This window comes from Lepisosteus platostomus, chromosome 10 (assembly GCF_059453375.1).
Source record: "Lepisosteus platostomus isolate fLepPlt1 chromosome 10, fLepPlt1.hap1, whole genome shotgun sequence".
Lineage (NCBI taxonomy): Eukaryota > Metazoa > Chordata > Actinopteri > Semionotiformes > Lepisosteidae > Lepisosteus > Lepisosteus platostomus.
This window is the reverse complement of record NC_142620.1, coordinates 889,821-909,874: the sequence shown is the minus strand read 5'-3', so window position 1 is coordinate 909,874 and position 20,054 is coordinate 889,821. Positions and strand designations below refer to the sequence as shown.

General features: G+C 35.3%; 1 protein-coding gene and 1 long non-coding RNA gene across 3 annotated transcripts in view; both read right to left on the bottom strand.

The window, feature by feature from the left end:
• Positions 1-1,714: 1,714 nt before the first annotated feature.
• LOC148652984 (uncharacterized) overlaps positions 1,715-20,054 on the bottom strand; it is a 112,597-nt gene continuing 94,257 nt past the window's right edge. Inside the window, exon 2 of the long non-coding RNA XR_015941563.1 lies at positions 1,715-3,287. This is a non-coding gene — a long non-coding RNA (uncharacterized LOC148652984). The remainder of the gene's footprint in view (positions 3,288-20,054) is intronic.
• LOC148652986 (leucine-rich repeat transmembrane protein FLRT2) overlaps positions 1,801-20,054 on the bottom strand; it is a 34,979-nt gene continuing 16,725 nt past the window's right edge. Inside the window, exons 2-3 of one of the 2 annotated variants that reach the window (XM_088647396.1) lie at positions 9,815-10,140; positions 1,801-7,118 (exon numbers count right to left, since the gene is read on the bottom strand). In XM_088647396.1, coding sequence (XP_088503522.1) covers positions 4,731-6,698 — 1,968 coding nt within the window. In that variant the 5' untranslated portion in view covers positions 6,699-7,118; positions 9,815-10,140 and the 3' untranslated portion in view covers positions 1,801-4,730. Of the gene's footprint in view, positions 7,119-9,814; positions 10,332-20,054 lie in introns of those variants that run through there. The other variant, XM_088647397.1, reaches the window with a different exon arrangement.

Sequence of the window (20,054 nt, the reverse complement as noted above, 5' to 3'; positions counted from 1 at the left end):
ATATCTCTGTATATATTTATACTTGACTGGTTTTCTCATGGTTTAAAAAAAATAAACTTTTTTAAGAGAAGTAGAAGGGTGTTTGTCTTATTCCTAAGAGCTCTAAGGTTTAAGTTCCTCTCTCCCTCTGCAGTTTTCTCTGAACTGGGAAGACCTACTGTATGCCCATGACTTAAATGTTAATATTAAAGTCCAGATCTCAATATAGGATTCATATTCATATCCTTTCACTGTCACAAAATGAACATGTTTATCCAGTGTTAGGCTGGAATCAAATACTATACTTTCAAGAACACGATTTTACAGTTTTTTATTTTATTTTGCAATAGTATGGATGATCAACTTCATGCTTCCAGTAAATTTGTCTAAATAAGGCTTTGCTGGCCTCCTCCCGTGAAGGGTGTTTAATGCAGCCTGGCAGCTGGAAACGTCCTGTATTTGTGTGAGGATTGATCAGTTTCATTTGGTCAATGATGCATGTGAATAAAAGGTGAGCTGAAAGGGCATTTTTAGTTCTTTTATTACTGATTCCTCTGAAAATATGACACCAAAAAAACAATAGAAATGTATATAAACTGAATCAATACCGGGACATATAATGTTGTGTATTGATAAACACAGAGGAAACAATCTAATGTTTTTTTTTCTAATGCAAGGACACAGTCAGCTTTGAAGTGCAAATATGCCACACACTATGTGCAAGAGAATAGTCTGCTTTGCACTTGGGGAAATTTGCTGTTTGTGCTATTTGTGTCTTCAACCTGGTTTTTAGATAACATTCTTCTAATTAAAACAATGTTTCAGAACATTACCTATTGGATGATTAATTTGTCTTCGTTCTACCAGTTATTTGGTATATTACCATCTTTACATACTGTAAAAATATGTAAAATGTAATTATCAAACATTTTAAATTCAAATACTCAGAAATGAGACCTTGACATTTACTTTCTTCATAAGTATTACTTGAGTATTTTTCCACATCAAGCATTCTCACTCTCAGCATCTTTAAAAACCTGTGAAAACATTGAAATCGCACCGAATAATGTCTCAAATTATCAGAATTGTATCTATAGAGATCTACTAGCTTGATATTATTCATAGAATTTAAAATATAATCCCTGCTCAGGTGGTAGTTATGAACATGTTTTGTACTTGCCAGTCAAATTGTCTTTGAAATGTAAAATACTGGTGAGCATTTCACACAGTCCATTTTGCAGTACCACCAAGTAAAGCTCCAGACATGAAATGCAGTAACCTGAGAGGTTGCCTTGGCTGAGACAGGGTCAGGAAGGCTTGCCTTCACCTTTGTTATCGTGGGAACAATGCAAGATACATATATACTGTTTGAGAGAACAATTTTCCCACAGCAGCACATTTTGTCTCGGATTTAAAGCTGCCACGATATTTTGAAGTTCACAAGTATTGTTGACGAAAGACTGCCAGTGCAACGTTAGAGTACTACACACATGGTCATAATAGTGCAATCAACCCTCAAAAAATGAAAAGAAGAAAAGCGTTTGTACATGATTGCATGTTTCACATGGTTCTTTCTATCAGTGAAGTCACATTAATGGTACAGTGCTCTTCTATGTTCACATAGTTTCAAGAAGAATGGCTGTCACTAGTGCAAAAACTGATTTTTAAAAAATCTAATACACAATTTATTGCAGCTGAAGGAAACTGTGGTAAAGGTAAATTAAATTTAAAAAAATTAAATCCCATTGCTCTTTATTTTGTCTCCAAAAAAGCTGCGCTTCTATATATACATGTTGTGCAAAAACATTTAAAGGTTTGAAGGACTTTACATTGTGATTTTATTTCAAGGCACATACATAAAATACAACAACAACTTTGTTTATAGGAGAAAAACAAAAGAACAAGAAAAACTTTGGTTCCTGAATAGCAGAATAGATTTTGTTATTATAAAACTGATCCACCAGATGAGCGGTCTATATACTAAACAAGGTTTTAATGCTAACTTTCATTATTATTTTTGTTATTACTGTGCTTTTCAGTGGGGTGTTATTATCATTATTGTTTAAATACAAAGAGTGACCATTTTTTAAATTGTTTTTAGAAATTATTAACTTTCCTGAATTATTTTTTTTCACCTTGTTGTACCAATACTAGAGAAGATTTGTTTTCAACTTCAATAGACACAAAAGTTTTTTTTTTCTTTCCAGGATTATATAATTTTTACAGTTCTCTTATTCATCCTTTCAAAACATTTAATTGTAAATTCTGTGCTTCTGATACAAAAATATAGGGCCTTTTAGATAAAATATCAATTGTTTAAAACTTGTTGAATTTGAGGTTTTATTTTTTATTTTCAAATTAAGTTAGTATACAGCAGTTGAAAGTAAAATCTGGTAGTATTTTAAAAGGCAAGGAAAATAATTTAGTGTTGCTTACCAATATAACACACTCTTCAAATATTGGATTTTGTTTACATGTGAGAGCTCTTGCGCAGAAACACTGTTACTGTAGTTAGGCATCAAACGAGTGTTTTTTTATTATTCTTAATTGTAAACTGAGTTGTCAGGTCTGAAGGAAATAATGAATTGTTAATGGTACAGATTTTGTAGAGGCTTGCAGATGAAGCCCAATAACAATTTTGGGGCCACTAAACCAAACAAAGACTGATGCGATTATTAATCCCAGTGTTTGTAGCCAGCAAAATTTTGTAATCTGTAGTAGAAGAAAAATTGGAAACACTTTGATGACCACAGAAGAACTATTGCCCTCATTTCCTAAATCACATTCTGTGTACTTACATGCAGGAAATAATATTTTACAAGGTCCCAGTGTAAAGATATGAAGATGGCAAATAAATAAGGTATTCATCATTTCTAGGCACTAATGAAAACAGATGTTGATGCATGTGTTACTTTTCTTTTGTTGAATATATTTAAGTCTGTCATGTTATTTGCATATTTTTTACTTGAATTTAGTTTAGAGGTTATAAAACTTGAAAACTTTCTTTGAGTTTGGCTTGCAAAATAAAACTTTGTCTAGGCCAGCAATCTCTCTGAAAGTGGACATTAAAGAAAACCTGGCTACATGGAACATGCTGAATGCACCGACACTGCAGTCTCAGAAGTTAGAGATTTGTGTCAGACAAAAAGTTCTGTATTTTCCTGAAAATACACATTCAGGAAACAAGAAACACATTCTACATTGCTGCCTACATGTAGAAATCTGATAGTGTTTTACATAAAAAATGCATTTGTTATCTCTCAATGTCTCTAGGCAACTTTTATCCTTGCATCTATATTTAAAGTATCCTTGTCATTGCGTAAAATTGCATTCATCTCAATCAAATACATTTTATAATTAGAAGAATACCTGCTATTGTCTATTAGTCTGATCATGTATTAATCACTTCCACCTCACCCCAAGTGTGGACAATTAATATTATCCACCACAGCCACTATTAAATACTATGTTATACTGTACCTGTTACCTTTAACACATCTGCTTAGTGTGAACAGCCCTTTTGATCTGAAGGCCCCTGTCTCTTCTTGTATCTCTGGGTTTAAGCTTTCCTACAGCATCCAATATCCTTTTTTGAATTAACTGTTTCATTATGTGAGCACAATTTCTCTTCTTCGGCATCTTAAACAGCATGAGCTAAAATAAAGCCAACAGATAATAATCTTAATCACCCTACTCACTATTTTGACATAAAACTGTATATTATAACAGACTTTTAGAAACATCATGACTCAAAATGTTCTTTTTTAAAAAAAGCAAATTTCCTTTTATGTTCACAAGAAACTGAAAAAAAAATCAAAATAGAAACAGTAAACTGAAAAGCTGAAAATGAATATTATATAATAATAAATATTTGTTATATGTGAGACGAGCATACCTTCACCGTTGTTTGAACCAGTCCACCATTCAAGATCTTTTCTGACATTTTTTAGGTAAGAAAACCACATTCCCCAAGCAAATTCAGAAAGCTAACAAACATGACAACCAGCTAAACAGTCAGGAAGCCCCTTTATCACATTGCCTCAGCAGCCCTTCTGCCACAGACTGATACAATGCTGCTGACAGTGCCATCTAGTGGTCCATGAAATACCCACAGGCATACAAATATACACACGGGTTTATTTTATTGGATTCTAATATTTAGAATGATTAAGATTATTATGACACCTTTTCTTATGGATTTGCTAAGGATCCAGGAAATATTGTCACAGACTTTTGTTCTCTTTATTTTCTGATTTTAACCACTTGAATGTTTTATGCAGTGTATGATCTACTTTCTGTTTATTTTCCATTAGCCCCTAGAAAGGAATTTTTTCTTACGTTTAACCATCAATATTTATATCTAGCACGTACTGCTTTTCATGTGTAGCATGAAGAGGTCCAAGTATTATTCTGTAAAAGGCGCATTTTATGCTTCTGTGGTTAAGAAAGTCTCCCAATATCGATATCATGTAAATACTAAAACTAAAAGAGAACATCTTCTGTAAGAAGAAGCTAAGAAGGCTTGATTGTACAAATTCATCTGTACAGTACTTAATACAACTTGAAAACCAACAAATTATAAAACAATTTGCATTTTGTTTACTAAGGAATAAAAAAGATAGCAGATTTCCACATAATAGCCAACAGTATAAATTACATAGTGGACAGGTCTTGGAAATATATACTGTATGCTTATATACAGTATTCAATTGTATTATTAGTACAAAGGTCCTAATGTGGTCTCAAAACTATCATGTATGGCAGCAGTCCACATCTGGGACATTGCTCTTACAGTATGTTATGCTATTATTACCTAGCTGGCAGTCTCTGAAGCCAACACCCCCGTTTGGGGTGTAGATTGGTTGTATCTGGAAATCTCCTTTGAGCAGCTGTTCATTATTTAAGGAGACTATCTGAAAGCTTGTTTCAGTCATTTCGAGGATGGAATTATCCTTTTTAGTCCCTGCTTCACAGTAATCATCTTTTCGTCTTCCTCGGTTGTATTTCCACTTGGAAGAGGAGTACCTGCCCTTCTTGTGCATGTGCCAGCAGAATATGCTTAACAAAACGATCAGAACAACAATCACTGCCCCTCCTATCAAACCGGCCAGGAGGAAAGGGGAGCTGGGGTTTTGTTGAGTGGCCTGCTCTGGGCCAGTGGCCTTATTATTAGAGCTAAATGATGCAGGTTTGGTGGTAGCCTCTGAACATACTGTATCGTCTCCAGGGTGGTAGTTATTGAAAGCATCTAAAGGGATTATACAAATGCGATATGTAGATTTTGGCTCCAGGTTCACCAGGCTCAGTCTCTGTTGTTCCCCACTGACCATTCTTTCTTGCACAACATCTCCTGTCAAGCTGTGCCCCATTTTAACCCAAGACACCTTGTACGCAGTGACTGAAAAGACAGACATCCAGCTTACCTGAATGTAGGTGTCATTGACAAAACTAAAAGAGATCTGCAGAGGGTCCTGGGGAGGGAGCTTAGTCCTCTGCTCATCGCCTGCTGTGGGCAGAGATGGGGTTGTAGGTGTGGGAGACAGATCTGGTGCTGTTGCAGTTGGTCTCGTGGGGGGTGTAGAAGGAGGGGCCTCTGTGGGTATGCGGGTGAGCCGTGGCTCAGATGTGGTGCTTGTGGGGCATGGGATCAGACTGAGATTGAGCTCTCTGATTACCATGCCACGGACCTTATCTGGCTTATGGCACATAAATCCGCGTACATTAAGAGGTGCTGGTAGAGACTTTAACCACTCTGTTACCCATCTAATCCTGCAGTCACAGTACCACAAGTTGTTTCTAACAGTGAGCTGCCTTAGGTTTGTAAGGCCATCAAAGACCCCCTGTGTCAGGGACTGCAGCTGGTTGTTTGAAATATCCAATTTCTCTAGCTGATGCAGGTTAGAGAAGGCTGTCACGGGGATCTCATTCAGCTGATTATCCTGCAAGTTGAGTTTCACTAAAAACTCACCAGGGAGGTCAGAGGGTGGAGTGGTAAGAGAGTTTCGAGACATGGACAGCTCTGTGAGATTTACTAAAGCCTTGAAAGTTCCCTTGGCTATTCCTTCATTTGTTAGGAGATTCCCATCCAGAAGTAAGCGCTTGAGCTTTGTGACATTTTTAAACACTTCCTCTGCAATGAGAGCAATTCTGTTTTCATCAAGACGGAGCTCTTCTAGATCCAGCGGCAATCCAACTGGCACACTGCTTAAGTGGTTTTTTGATAAAAATAACAGCTTAAGGCTAACGGCTTCCCGGAAGGCAGCCTCCTCAATTCCAACAGTAGAGATGGAATTATCATCCAGGTGCAGCTCTTCCAGTTTTGACAGCTGGGCCAGGGCTGCCTTGGAAATGGTTTGGATGTTATTTTCCTGCAGGTGAAGTACCCGCACATTTTTGGGTAAATTAAGGGGAAACTCATCAAGTTGGTTACCATATAAGAACACTGTTTCCACTGAAGCAAGGTTGTGCAGCTCAACAGGGAATCCAGCATTATTGATTTGGTTGTTGTGGAGGTAGAGTGTCTTGTAACCCTCCTGTATCCCAAGAGGAACCGATGTCAGACTCCGTTCATTGCAATAAACAAAGGTTTTATCACAGCGGCACTCCTCTGGACAAGAGGCAGCCCTATAAAATTGTACTTGGAGACCCAGTAATATGGTTACCCATGATTTTAGAAAAGTAGCCCAGTCTTTATTCCAGAATCGAGCATGTAACTCCATTTCTTAAGATAGTTGGAACTTTGCAATTTTGTAAAAAAAAAAGAATCCACTGTAAAGAAAGTCTTTAAAAGCCTGGGTGGATGCTTACTTTGCTGGTAAGTATGCTATATGGAAGAAGTCGGGGGTAATCCTTCTATAATTGCTTGTCCTAAGCTCCAAATACAAGAGCAATGGTCTCATTAACTTGCGTTGCTCTTCTGGCTGCCGCCATCCATGCTTGGATATCAGATGATAGCGCAGCTCATCACATTTCGCTTTCAGCCAAGCAAGGGCCAATTTAAAATCATGCAGCACAGGGAGACATTGGAAATACTCAGCAGGTTTATCATGCAGGACTCCCTCTCTCTCACTCACTCGTCACACACTGCTGCGCTCTGACAGAAGTAGCCTCCTTTGGACTTGACATTTGGATCCAGAGACCTGTTTCAATAAAATAAAAATAAGATTAATAGTTTTCCAAAGCTTCGGACTTCAGAAATGCTCACATTCTACTGTAGTTATCCTAATTTGTGTTCTAGCTACATGCAGAGAAGTTTTCAACAGGAAATAATAGCAAAAGGGACATTAATTAAAGGAAATCAACAGAGTATGTCATCTTCACTGAAAGTTTTATTTCCACAGAATTCACCTCAGTTTTTCCCTGCTGGTTTTTCCAGTTAACCTACATTAGCTTTATACAATATGTGGCTTCATACAAAAAAAAATGGAACCATTTTTTTTATATCTGTGAGTTCAGGGCTCTAAAGGTTTAAAGCACAAAACTGCCTGTGAAATAATAAAAAATAATGCCAATTATAAAGCAAACTGCTCCTAACTGTTTTTATGGATTAAAGTTATTATAGAACTTATCTAAGACAAACAAAATAATACAAATTAAAAACAAAATCGAATAACAGTCATCTAGTGGATAATATAGATGATGAGAACTTGTTTAAAACTTTTTTTTATTAGATACTGGTTAATTAATTTAACATTTGACTGCTTTAGAATACTATTACTGTCACAAGCATTGTAACAAATGGTTTTCATCATCATTAGTGTTGTTTGTGATTTACAGTAGTGGTAAACATTATTTTAATAAAATTCTAGTACAAAACATTTTAAATAAGGTATTAATTTTTAAATGGCATTCAAAGACAAGCTGTCCTCTTTTAGTATTCCAAAACGCGTTAATACCAGAAGCAGATTAAAATGTTAAAGAGGAAATGCAGAAGAAAGTCACTTCCGAATGACTACAAACTATCATTTACATATGACTTCTGTAAGCATGTTAATTATATAACATAAAAATACACACTGTAGAATATACACATATTCCACTCATATACTCTTACAGAGAAGTCAAAATTACACAGATAGCACTGCTTTGTGCCCCAGTCAACAGTTTCCAGTATGACTGGACTTTATAGACTGGTGAGCAGAAGGCAGCTCATTATAAACTGCTAACAAAATGAAAGCTTGGTTTTATAGACAACCAAAAGTCAACTAAACTAAGACTAGAAAGTATTTCTGCTGTTAATAGTGCACAGGCAGTTACCACCAATATGAATTGTTTCTGCATAAGCACTGAGGTCACAATATTACAATACCCGATATTCAAAACTTGCATAACAGTCCACTCCAAACTGTGGCTGTAAGACTAAGTTCACATTGTAGAATTTACATTTAAAAGGTGATGTTACAGTCTTATAGGCTACAGCATCACACCTCAGATGAGGGAAAAAATATAATTTTAAGGTTACAACTTACAAACGTAAACATTTTCTGTTACATTTAAACTTTGTTGTTACTGTATTTAAACTGTATTATCTTATTTTCTTAAACTGAATAAATACTAAAATTGGACTTGTATCGACCCCTTAACAACAGGAATGACAAGAGTTTAATGTAACAAATGGGAATATTGAGATAGGTGAAACGAACTGCAAATTAAACCTCTGAAAATATGAATATGTGAGTCTTTCTTTATCATTTCATACACTTGACTACTGATTTTTTAACAGTATTTATAAGTTACTGTATAAGATGGCACCATGATATTAAAAGGCAAGATGTATTTCAATGTCTTTAAATTATAATACTGTGCAATTTGAATTATTCTACATAAAACCATCATAGGATTTAGTCTTTTTTTCCCCTGTTAACATAAAAAAACATAACCGTGGAAATAGCAAATATATTATGATAATATTGTCAACCTGCAAAACTGTCAATAAATACCATGAAACAGTTCAATCAATCATAATCTCAGCATCAAGTACATTCGCATTTGTTCTTGTTCAAATGCTATCTCTAATTTATAAAGCTATTCTGTGACAATAGGTTATTAGTTTCGAAATTGGAGACGTTTCATTTCTAGTTTCTAGCACCTGGTACCTGTTTGACCTAGATGTACATGTTGATACGCCCGCTACTGAAACAGGATTAAAAAATAGATTAAACATTCAAAATGCAGTTAAAAGTCAAAGATTATCAACCATATTATGGCGGGGAGCACACCAGGTGAATTTTAAAGACTTCGCAGTCAGAGATGTTCATTTGAATGAGCTCTTTCAGCCGCAGAATTATGATACAGCACATTACGAAGAGTGATTGGGTGTCATACTTCACGTTACTGTGACAAACACAAAACAGTTTAAACATGCCACTGAAATATTAATAACTCACGTTTCAAGATATATTGAAGATCAATTGGTGTTTTTGTGCTGTTAATTTAATAAATGAATCCAATTTATTCATATTTAAAACAATGCACAACCAACTGCTCGTTACACGTTGAAAATAATTTAGTGAGCATTTGTGATATTTTAAAATGCCCCCGAAGGTCTGCACAGATTTATAGAATAGAAGATACAGCCAAAGGAAATCCTGTTTTTCCACAATATGTACAGTCTGGGTTGGTGATACAAATCCTGCTTTATCAGTTTGGTTTATCAGAGATTTGTTATTCTCTAAATAAATATACAAATGCATATAAGGGTCCTTTGTACCCTTTTAAAAAGTTTATTTGTTTACAGTTTCCCTCCCCCACTCATCGCAATCTCTTAATACAGAAAAAGTAAATTAATGGGAATAATTATACAAATACGTGATTGTGCCTTAAAGTAAGCAATTACCCTAAACGGTGCTTTAATCCTCTTCATGTTGTATCCCTTCCTTTTCCACTTCGTGCACTTCCCCGGATTTTTGCAGGCTTCCTTCTTGTCAGCAGACAGTTCATGCGGTGGAGCCGCCTGACAGATCCCAGCGCTCCAGCGGTATTCTGTTCTGCGAGGACGGGGTCGCTCCGCGCAGCCCACCGGCTCCCAGTCCCTCAGGCTGCATGCTTGCTCAGTCCAGCGGAGGGCTCTACAAGCCCACACTCAGCCCCGACTCCGTGCCTTACCCCCGCCTTTCAACACGGGAACCACTCTCTGCCTCTGTTCTTCTCCGCTCCGTGCTCCTTCAAGAGATTAAAGGATCACATTAGGGGAAAAGCCTATCTAGACTTCTTGCTCCTGCTCCGTGCGTGTGTCCCAAGCAGTATGCGTGCGCTCCCTGCGACTGTTGCCCGATGCTCCGGTAATAATGTTTCACATCTGATAGTTTATTGCCAATGTTAGACTTGCCTTTTCCCCTCGAAACCCCTGGGAGATGTTTACAGTAATGAATTCAGCTGATAGCGATCTCACTGCTGCTGTCTTCTCTCTCTCTGTTTCTCACTCCGTCCCTCCCACCCGTACAGAGTGGAGAGTGCTCCTTTGCCGAAGCAGAGACATCAGTGAGTGGTCAGCAGCCATTTTTGGGGAACTAAGCACTTTTATTCCTGTTCTCCAAACTAATTTTGGTAAAAAGTTATTCCTGGTAAAAAGAAAAAAACATTTTGAAAAAGTAAGTCAATAACCTCGGGAAAACAAATTCTGAAATCCGTTTAATTTCCCTCACCACTTTTCTAAAGGTGTTAGTAAAAAAAACGCCTGTCCTAAACCACCAAGATCGCACGTTCATTCATTGCAAGTTGTTGTATTTTCATGTATTTATCACTGCTTGTGATAGAATGAATTTGAAGATACTCATCTATTAGCAGTAATGTGAATTTCTTGAAAGAGAAGGATATGTGTAGTTCTAAGGTTTTAAATGTTCCTTTTCTGGACGTGTGATTTGGGCATTTGGATATACTCGTTTAATCAGCTTTTGTTTTATAGCAAAATAGCTGCCATAAAGTGATGTGTTTGTAATTTTTTGGATGGCATGGAGTAATTTCACTTATAAGGATATCTATAAATAATATACAGAAAGATCTGCAATTGATTGAATCACATACTGTACCTCTGCAATGAATTACAGAAATAAAAATATATATTTTCCTGTGAATGTACTGTACAGGTAAGTGAGCTAGGCAAGAAGTACTTTAGAAATGAGTATAATACATTCATAGTTCTCCCATCACTGATGAAAATGTAAATTCTTTATTTTGTATGCTTTATACTGTAAGTACTTCTGGCCACTACTTTACATTATAAAACTACTAGTTTAATGTTTTATTCTGTTATTTTTTTACTTGGAGTAAGACTGGTGGATGTTCTTTTTTTTTTCAAAATGAAAAAAGCTCATAAAATAAAAAAACAGGCCAACAGCATTGTTGCGATGCCTAGTATCTGCAAGTTCTAATGTGCTCCAAACTCTGAGGCAGAGCCCTGCTGAGATGAAACGCTCCCTTAATGAAATCTTCAGAATTAGCAAGGCTTGGTAATGTTTTATTAAATTAATCAGTCCAAGAAGATGTGATATGACAAAAACAGTTTCTCTGTCTGTGTGTTCAGTTTTTTGCAAAATTAAGAAACTACTGTTTTTTCTCTCTGTTTTACTGAACACAGAATAGCAAGTTCACGAAGCAGGGACAGGGCCCAGTGAGGGATAGTTTCTCCGCCCTGTTCTGTTTCTCACATAGCTCAGAACAAGATTTAGTGACTAAAATCATTTGGATACGACTCATGACTCTGTAGGCAGTCTGATCTGACTTGTTTATACCCCCATTACCTGATAAACAAAAGACTAAACTAAAGGGTTATACTGTATATGTAAACCAAAGGCTCCCAGGTACTTCACTGAAGAATCTGAGATTTGATTTTAATATTTGAGTGCGTAGCTGGGTCTGTCCTTATGGTACAATGAAGGACAGCTTAATAAACTGGACACTCATGTTTTATTCCTCAGAGCACCAGTGACAACAGCATGTGATATTTGCCTGACCTTGATGTTTCTTTCCAGTAAGATTAGCATATACAATAAGCATTGCATGAAAACTGGTTAATATTGGCTATTGCAATTGAATTACTGTTATGTCTATCCTATCTATGTAGATGCCTGACTGACATCAAATTAATGGCAAGAAGATGGCTTAATGGATGGCCTATGGTTAAAATGCGATATGCTGATTATGTCACGCATGATTGATCGATCTTATCAATTTGCAATCATTAGTCACAAATGACAAGAGGGAATGCCAGACTCTTAACTGATGATGATGCATGTTCTATACAGAGAACAGCCTGCATGGCCTTATGATTATAAATTAGATATACAGTATTTCCAGAAAGATAGTCAACCTGTTGTCTGAAGCTATAGTTTAATGTATCAGTTGTACTACATTTGTCACATTTTGCTATTTTTTATGGCATGCTGAGTGCCTTTTGGGTACATGTTTGCCTGCCAAATACCACAGCTGTCATTTTTGTTCTCAATAGACAAAATTAAATTTCATTCAGACTCTGGCTTGTTCCATATTAATTATATAAGTGCTTATGAGACCCATGGACAGGCAAGAACCTGCTTATAATCTTTAAATAGATTCAAGTTAAAACTGTGATATCAGAAAATTTAGATGGAGGAATATTGACCTGATTGAAAGTTGAGAAATAAAATATTAAAGTTACAACAATACTGCATACATTCTTTATAAGGCACGGATATAAAATCAGCTGGAATATTTTTCAGTTTGCAAATTGTCACCATCCTAGTGTTACTGCCTGTTATAATGTATCTGAGGTATCATTCATAAATATTGAACACAAGTGAAATAGGAAAAGGATTCTTTTTCTGTTGCAGTTACAGTATGTACAATAATCTTCAGTCTTTTTGAATAATTTATTTAAATCTCTGGCAGTATTATGGTCACAGTAGGAAATGCAATTTGCATATAGTTTGCCCATCTCATATAATACTTCCATGTTTTCTTTACTTGCGGTAAACCTATTTGCTATGAAGTGTAAGACAGAGAGTAGGTGGAGGGCTGCAAATTCAGGACATTATATCAAGGTGGCAGTAGTGTACAGGGATATTTTTCTAGCTCACTAGTGTGTGCTATGGCACCTATTGACTATCTTAGGTAGTCACGTCAGGTAAAAACTTAATTTGTATTTCTTCACAAATGAAGAAATGAACAAAGCTTTTTTACAGTGAAAGAAAATGCATATTTTTAAACCTTTCTTTAGAATAATTACTGTATTCCAGCTGAGGATCTTGACACCCTGAATGTTGAATGGCCATTGAAAAGCAAGAGCTAAGCTTTATAATAAATGTTCAATGTGATTATGATTGACATATTCTGTGCACATCAACAAGTAAACAACGGTCTCATCTCCTATGAGCTATGATAGACCTTCCAAAATTAAACCAGATGACATTGGTTCTTCCCAGTAGCTGCTATGGCAAGGCACATGTTCTGTGCTGTGAGTACACAATAGTGAAAACTAAAAAAAAAACAAAACCCATATATACTGTAATTTTACTAGCACATAAAGAGCTTCTGATCTCAAGTATTCATCTGGCTCCTGATAGTTCCCGGTGTAAATAGTACAGTATGTAAAAAGAAGACATAACATAACATAACATTTTGTTTAATACTCCGCCTTCTTTGCATCATTTTTATATATTTTATTTGTCATATTTACTAACATTTTATTATGAGTTTGAAAAAAGATATCAAGGCATCTGTGGTATTTCCAAACGTGTATTGTAGGTTTCAATTTACTGTAAGTACAGTGTAATTTATTGAATATAGTACTAAGTGTATTAATATGTAAATGTATTTACAAACAGTATAGTAGGATAATTAATTTTACCTCTTTAAAAACTAAATAGAGAATGTATTGTAGACATTTGTGTTATCTTATCTGAGTTTTTGTCCATTTTTTCATGCCACCCTATTATTTTATATACCAAACAGCTGTTTAATTTATTCCCATTTCACCATGTCTGGTTTCTTATCTTTTATCTCTTATCTGAGGTCAAGAATTTAGTTCTCCATTAATGCTTTTCTTAACATCCACTACATCAACAGTCTGTTTATTAACAAGGACTAAGATTGCAAAGTACTGGTGTGGAATAAATAATTGTGATTCAAGTGTGTCATGTTCTACAGTTTTAACACTACGAAGATGAAGGTGAGTGATGAGAACAATAGGTTCTTCTAATTGCAACCTATTTTAAATACCATGTGTGAGTTTACTATCAAATAATTCAGAAAAAGGCATAATATGGGACTTTGATACAAAACACAATTGGAATATGTGACCGTAAATGTCAGGATTAGCATGAAAAAATAAATTTTACAATAAAACCTACAATAATCATTTCTAAATAATGCCTAATGAAAATAACAAATTATTTGCTAAACAACTTCCCTTCTTTTTCTTATGACATCTGTAAATAGCAATCGTACTTCATACTGACATTTTCAATGCAGAAAGAATAAATATTATCACTCATCATATATCTCTCGCCACACATTTGCTTCAGAAATACTTGGTGAATCAAACAACTTATCAAGCTCTTCACATAAACATTCACAGATAAATACCACTCAAATAATGAACTCCACTGTATCATGTGATTCTGCACAATGCAGAAAATTTTCCCAAACAAATTTTGCAACATTTTCAATTAGCATATTCAGCATTTGAATATGTTAAGTAATTCCTCATGCAGTGTCTAAGCCTCTTGTTTAATAGGAAATGCAGTTTATGTCTTTATGCAACAGAATAATCTAATCAGGAAATGACAGCTAACAAAGGAATGCAGTGACAAGGCCAAAAATCATTTAGTTTTGTGTCACATTTTCTTATTTATTTAAAACTTAATTTAATTTCAGTCTTTGAAAATGACATTTGGCTGCACAGTAAACACTTTTAAAAATAGACAACATTCTGTAGTCATGTATATAAATTTGGAAACACCTAGCAAGGGATTTGTTTCAAGGATTAATATGTCTAACACTAATCATCAAAATTCAGACGTCTAAATCTAATATTTTTAAGCCTTTGCATACATTTATCCTCATTAAGGAGAAAGACTTGGGAAACTTTAACAGAAAACTAAAAAGCCAATCATTCACATAAATGTCCAGATCTCCAGTGCAAAACCCGTTCTTGAGATCACAGAAAAAAAAAATGTTTGTTGAGTGCAGAAAGTAAAAAGAGGCAGTGTTCAATCAGCCTTCGATTTATTTAATCAGTAGTTCACTCGGTCAGAAGTGAAATATTGTTCAGAAGAAATGGACTGCTGGGTTACTCCAGATGGATGTGTCCCATGCATGTATCAAGCTGTAAAAACAGTGACGGGTAACACAAAGGGCTCTGTTAGTCAGCAGGCACAGACAGATATGCAGGGAAAGGTCAGGAAGTGAATTGTTGTTTAGAAGATGGGATGCTTTTCTGAAGTTACATCTGCAGTAAATATCCTCTTTGAGGTTAAATAAAGGATGTCCAAAGCAGAGATATCCCCAGTAGCTCTATATTTCTCTTATTTTCCTTGACTTGCAAAGCTTTGTGTCTTGGTAACTGTCATTGGCAACAATATGTCATTTGGATAAATGAGGAAAATGTTGAATTAAAGATCAAATTCAGTTATCTTGGATGGAGAACTCACACTGCAAACATAACCAGAATGTGGTTTATCTGTGTTCAATTAGCACAGTGTTACTGTTGTGTTAACTTAATCCAAAGAATTCCACATTTCCTCATAATTCTGAATGAAATTTAAATTTACTTTTTTAAACGATGTATTTGTGCAAAACATCAATGGAATAATCAATAGTTTACTTCTTTTTATGTGAGGAAATAAATGATCTAAAAAATAATAAAAACATTACAAAACAGAGCAGATGTTTGCATACAGTATATACTTTTATCTTATTTTTTTGTTATTATGATAAGTTGAAATTTCTCTCAGCTAACATATATGATATATCCATAAATGAAGGTGCAGATAACACACAGATACAGTACTGTATTTAAGAATTAATACATTTTTTTTTGATGTAGTCTTAGCTTTGTACATTTGGTAGCGAGCTCATATTCTGGCTATTCAGAGTATAGAGTACAAAGATTGGATGTAAGATATTTCTTTTCTTGAATAAACAATAACAGCATGAATCTTTTTGCTTAACCAGTTATTTTAAAACATCAGAAAATACATTTTTAATCTTATTCTCACCCGATCCATTTAACTATTTAAAAGGATCAATATTTTCATTTGTTTTTAAAAATGAAACTCTTCTGGATTTAAGATGAACTCTGCAGAACTCTACAGAAGCCACTTTCCATTTGCTGTGTTCACCTTCCCTCTGCAAGTTTGTGTGCTATTGTGTGTGTTAAGACAGGGAGCAGTTCAGAACAGTGTGTTGTTAGTGTTGTGAATTTTTCTTGTATAAAGGGGATTCATTAGTTTAGTGTTTAACAGTATCTAGTATACTGTGTACAGTTTTGGGCTCCCGGCTACAAAAGTACCGTAACATCACTGCCCTAGAAAGAATTCAAATTGAAAGCAACCAACATATTTCCAAGTCTGAAGGCAATGTCATTCACAGATATGACAGATGCAATAATGGAAGTGTATAATTTTGGTCTTGAATTTACGAAAATATAATGTAACCTGATCCAAGTCTTCAAAATCCTGCTCTGAGCAAAACAAAGCAACAGAGTGCAACTGGATGAAGCAAGAAGAAGGATTTTCTTTTTATGAATTGTGTCACTTGTTCATGAGGTGGTTATTTTCTGTAGCTGCCTAATATAAAGGCACTGTCTATGAAGACTATTAACCCACCCTTCCACCCCCTCCAGGTATTCGTTTTAGCTTTTCAGGTTTGTCTGAAATTCATTGGGAAAATTAAAATCACCATGAAAGGCTGGTCTTTTACAGTGACATTCTTCAACAAAGCATTTGATTTGCAAAGACATTGCTGTGTGTGACTGCTGGTCTTACAGCCAACCTGACAAGTAAGATTCTCCCTGGAGGACTTCCTGTTTGCATGATGGAGACCTTACACCTTCTGCTGTTACTTGGATGGCATTTTACAGTATATGTCAGCAGAGCTACAGTGCAATGAAATCACTGCTCGCTTGAATACCTGACTTTCTGTTTAAAAGTCAAAATAGTTGCTTATACAGTAATACCTTAGTTTTTGTATTTGGTTTTTGTAGTGTCTAGCATTAAATTGATGCTAGTATTCATGTTGAAAGCATAGCCTTGCATTATGAACAAAAGGTGTAATTCATGAAGCTGTTGACTTCCATTACATTAACATTTTTAAAAATAAATAAACTGATACATAAAGTACTGCATATTGGAAGGCAAAATAAACTCATAATATAAAACAACTGTTCTGAATGTTTCCCAGTAGGAATAATATCTAGTTTCATAATATTCTAAGTGGGAAATGATGTTAATGGAATTTAGGAGTAAAAGTCCATGTGACAATATCCCACTCTGTTGAACTTCATGCTAAATGCATTAGTAGTATGTCTATGTGTTATCAGACAAAAAAGCAAACTGCATATTTTTATTATATCAATTGCCTGTGTAAGTAATTCCTTGGAACATATTTGAAGACTAAAGTAAATTTAAAATCTCTCTACCATTTTCAAATTATAGTTTCATAATACTGCAGCATCAGTCTGATGTTTCATGGATTTGCTTCCTACGGTGCAGCAGGGATGTCAGACTGAATGGACTTACTGAACTGTTATTATTTCCAGTTAATGAACTCTAAATTACTTGCGCAGTAGGAGACCTTTTTCTTTAAAAAGTTTTACAAAAGGGGGGGTAAGGTAATAGTTTAAATGTTTAGTTAAAATAACAGATTCCTGACACTAACTTCACTACAATAAATTTATAAAGCTAATAATACACTCACTTTTCATGTAATGCTGAGTGCAAAGTTTCTTTAATCTTCCATGCACAATATGGGGGTAGAGGAATAAACAGGTCCTTCATAGCTGTGTAATAAATAGCTTTGTAAGCTATTTATACTGTAGATTACAAAACGGGTATTTATTACAAAACAAATTCCTAACTGAGACACAAAACACTGAAAGTATTATTTACAGGAAATTATTTACCAATGCAGAGATTTTTTAGAGCTCAGTGCTTTATATGCTACATACTCCAATACATCCTAAACATTGATCATCCTATTACACTCGGAGCTGGTATTAATAAGATGAAATCGCTAGCAGCAATTCTGATCCATAATCCAAAATAAAAGCATCCAAATACACAAAAGAATGTCAAATAGATGACTAATTTTAGCTGTTAGTTTCTAAAAGGGCATCACAGTACCATAGTGGTTAGCACTGCTGCCTCACAACCCTAAGGCCCTGGGTTATATTCTGGACCTGGGGTGCTGTCTGTTTGGAGTTTGTATGTACTGTACAGTACCTCTCATGTTTGCATGGGTTTCCTCCAGGTACTCCAGTTTCCTGCCACAGTCCAAAAACATATTGGTACAGTATGTTAATTGGCTTTCGGGAAAACTTGTGCTGGTGTGAGTGTGTCTGTATTTGTGTGTACCCTACAATGGACTGGCATCCAGGGTGTATCCCAGCTTGCACCCATTGCTTGGCTTGGGCTCCCCTGCGACTGTGTATAAGATTAAGTAGTTAGAAAATGGATAGATCGATATACTTTAAAAAGGAAACTTAAATTGTTCCACCAATTTGAAACTACAACTTGTCCATTCAGTGCCCAATAGCTGGTAGGCATCAGTTCAACAAGGAGGACTCCAGTGGTAAAAATAGATTGTAGGCTGTAACTTGCTTGTTGATTCTTCCCTCTTGCCATTTTCTTCTTTCTACTGCTATATTCTGTCTTTTTTTCAAGAATACCACTTGTACACTTAAGTGGCAGGTGAACTTCTGAAAGTATCTAGCCTAATGGTGGTCAGTCATCTGGTCTCCATTCACATTAGAGTTATTATCTAGCTAGATATCACTACAGCTGTACAAATACCTCTGTACCCTGTTTATTGAGCAATTCCATCTCTACTGGTTCCTGAGGTGATGGAAGTCCCTTTCTAATATAGGAGGCAATAATTAATATAGTAACTTTAAGATTCCTTGAACACAACAATACGTTTTATATCATTGTCAATTTTTGATCTTCATCAATCTTGTAAGATTTCCACAAGTGACCTAGCTTTTCAAGATTAAGGTTACACTACATGTATTGCATGTGTTAAAATTAAGAATGTTTTCCTCTAAAGCTGCTAAACATCACATCTTTATTAACCTGATTTTATCTGCTTGATGTCTGCAATTTGCCTCATCATTAAAAATTTTATACTGTACATACAGTACATGCAGGGCAGTTTTAGTACAACAGAATTATTATTAGATGTATTTATCCAAAGGTGCAAAATGTCTACATGTGAAGTTCTGGATAGGTACATACAGTACAGTAACGGGCTTTAAAGTGACCTTTCAATTATCAGCTAGTTAAAATCAAAGATTTAATCCTAATTTAGGATTTGTGAATTGCAGAAGGTTAGAACTGCCCCTCCTTAAGTTTCGAACTAACTAAAAGGGCTGTTGGACCAGTACATGTAATTAGGTCGACCACAATTGTGGAGGGCTTTCTTCTTTCAAAGCCTTTCTTCTTCCGTGGGCTCAAGAATAAGGATGACCTGTGTAGTCCGTATGAGTAAGTAAAAATAAGGGAAAAAATCTAAATTCTGTTTACTTTAAAAAGTGGGGAGAACCATACCACTAAATGCACTTCTAAGGTTTCATATCAACCATTTGTATTTGTTCAACTCTGCTTCCCACAGGAGGATTTAATTAAGAAAAATAACTTGGCATTATGACCCCATTTCCCGGTCTTTATGAACTGATTAAAGTCTAAATACCTTAGCATGTCAGTGAATTATCAAAGTTGCCAAATTGTATTTAAATTCTATAAGTCCTTAATCTAAACCTTTGGGTTTTTGTCTTACCTCTTCTGTAATTTGACCTATTATTTTGGAGTTGATGAAGATGTTCACATGACGGTGATGCTAATCACTGTTCTTATATTAATTTGATACTTTCAAAATCAACAGCA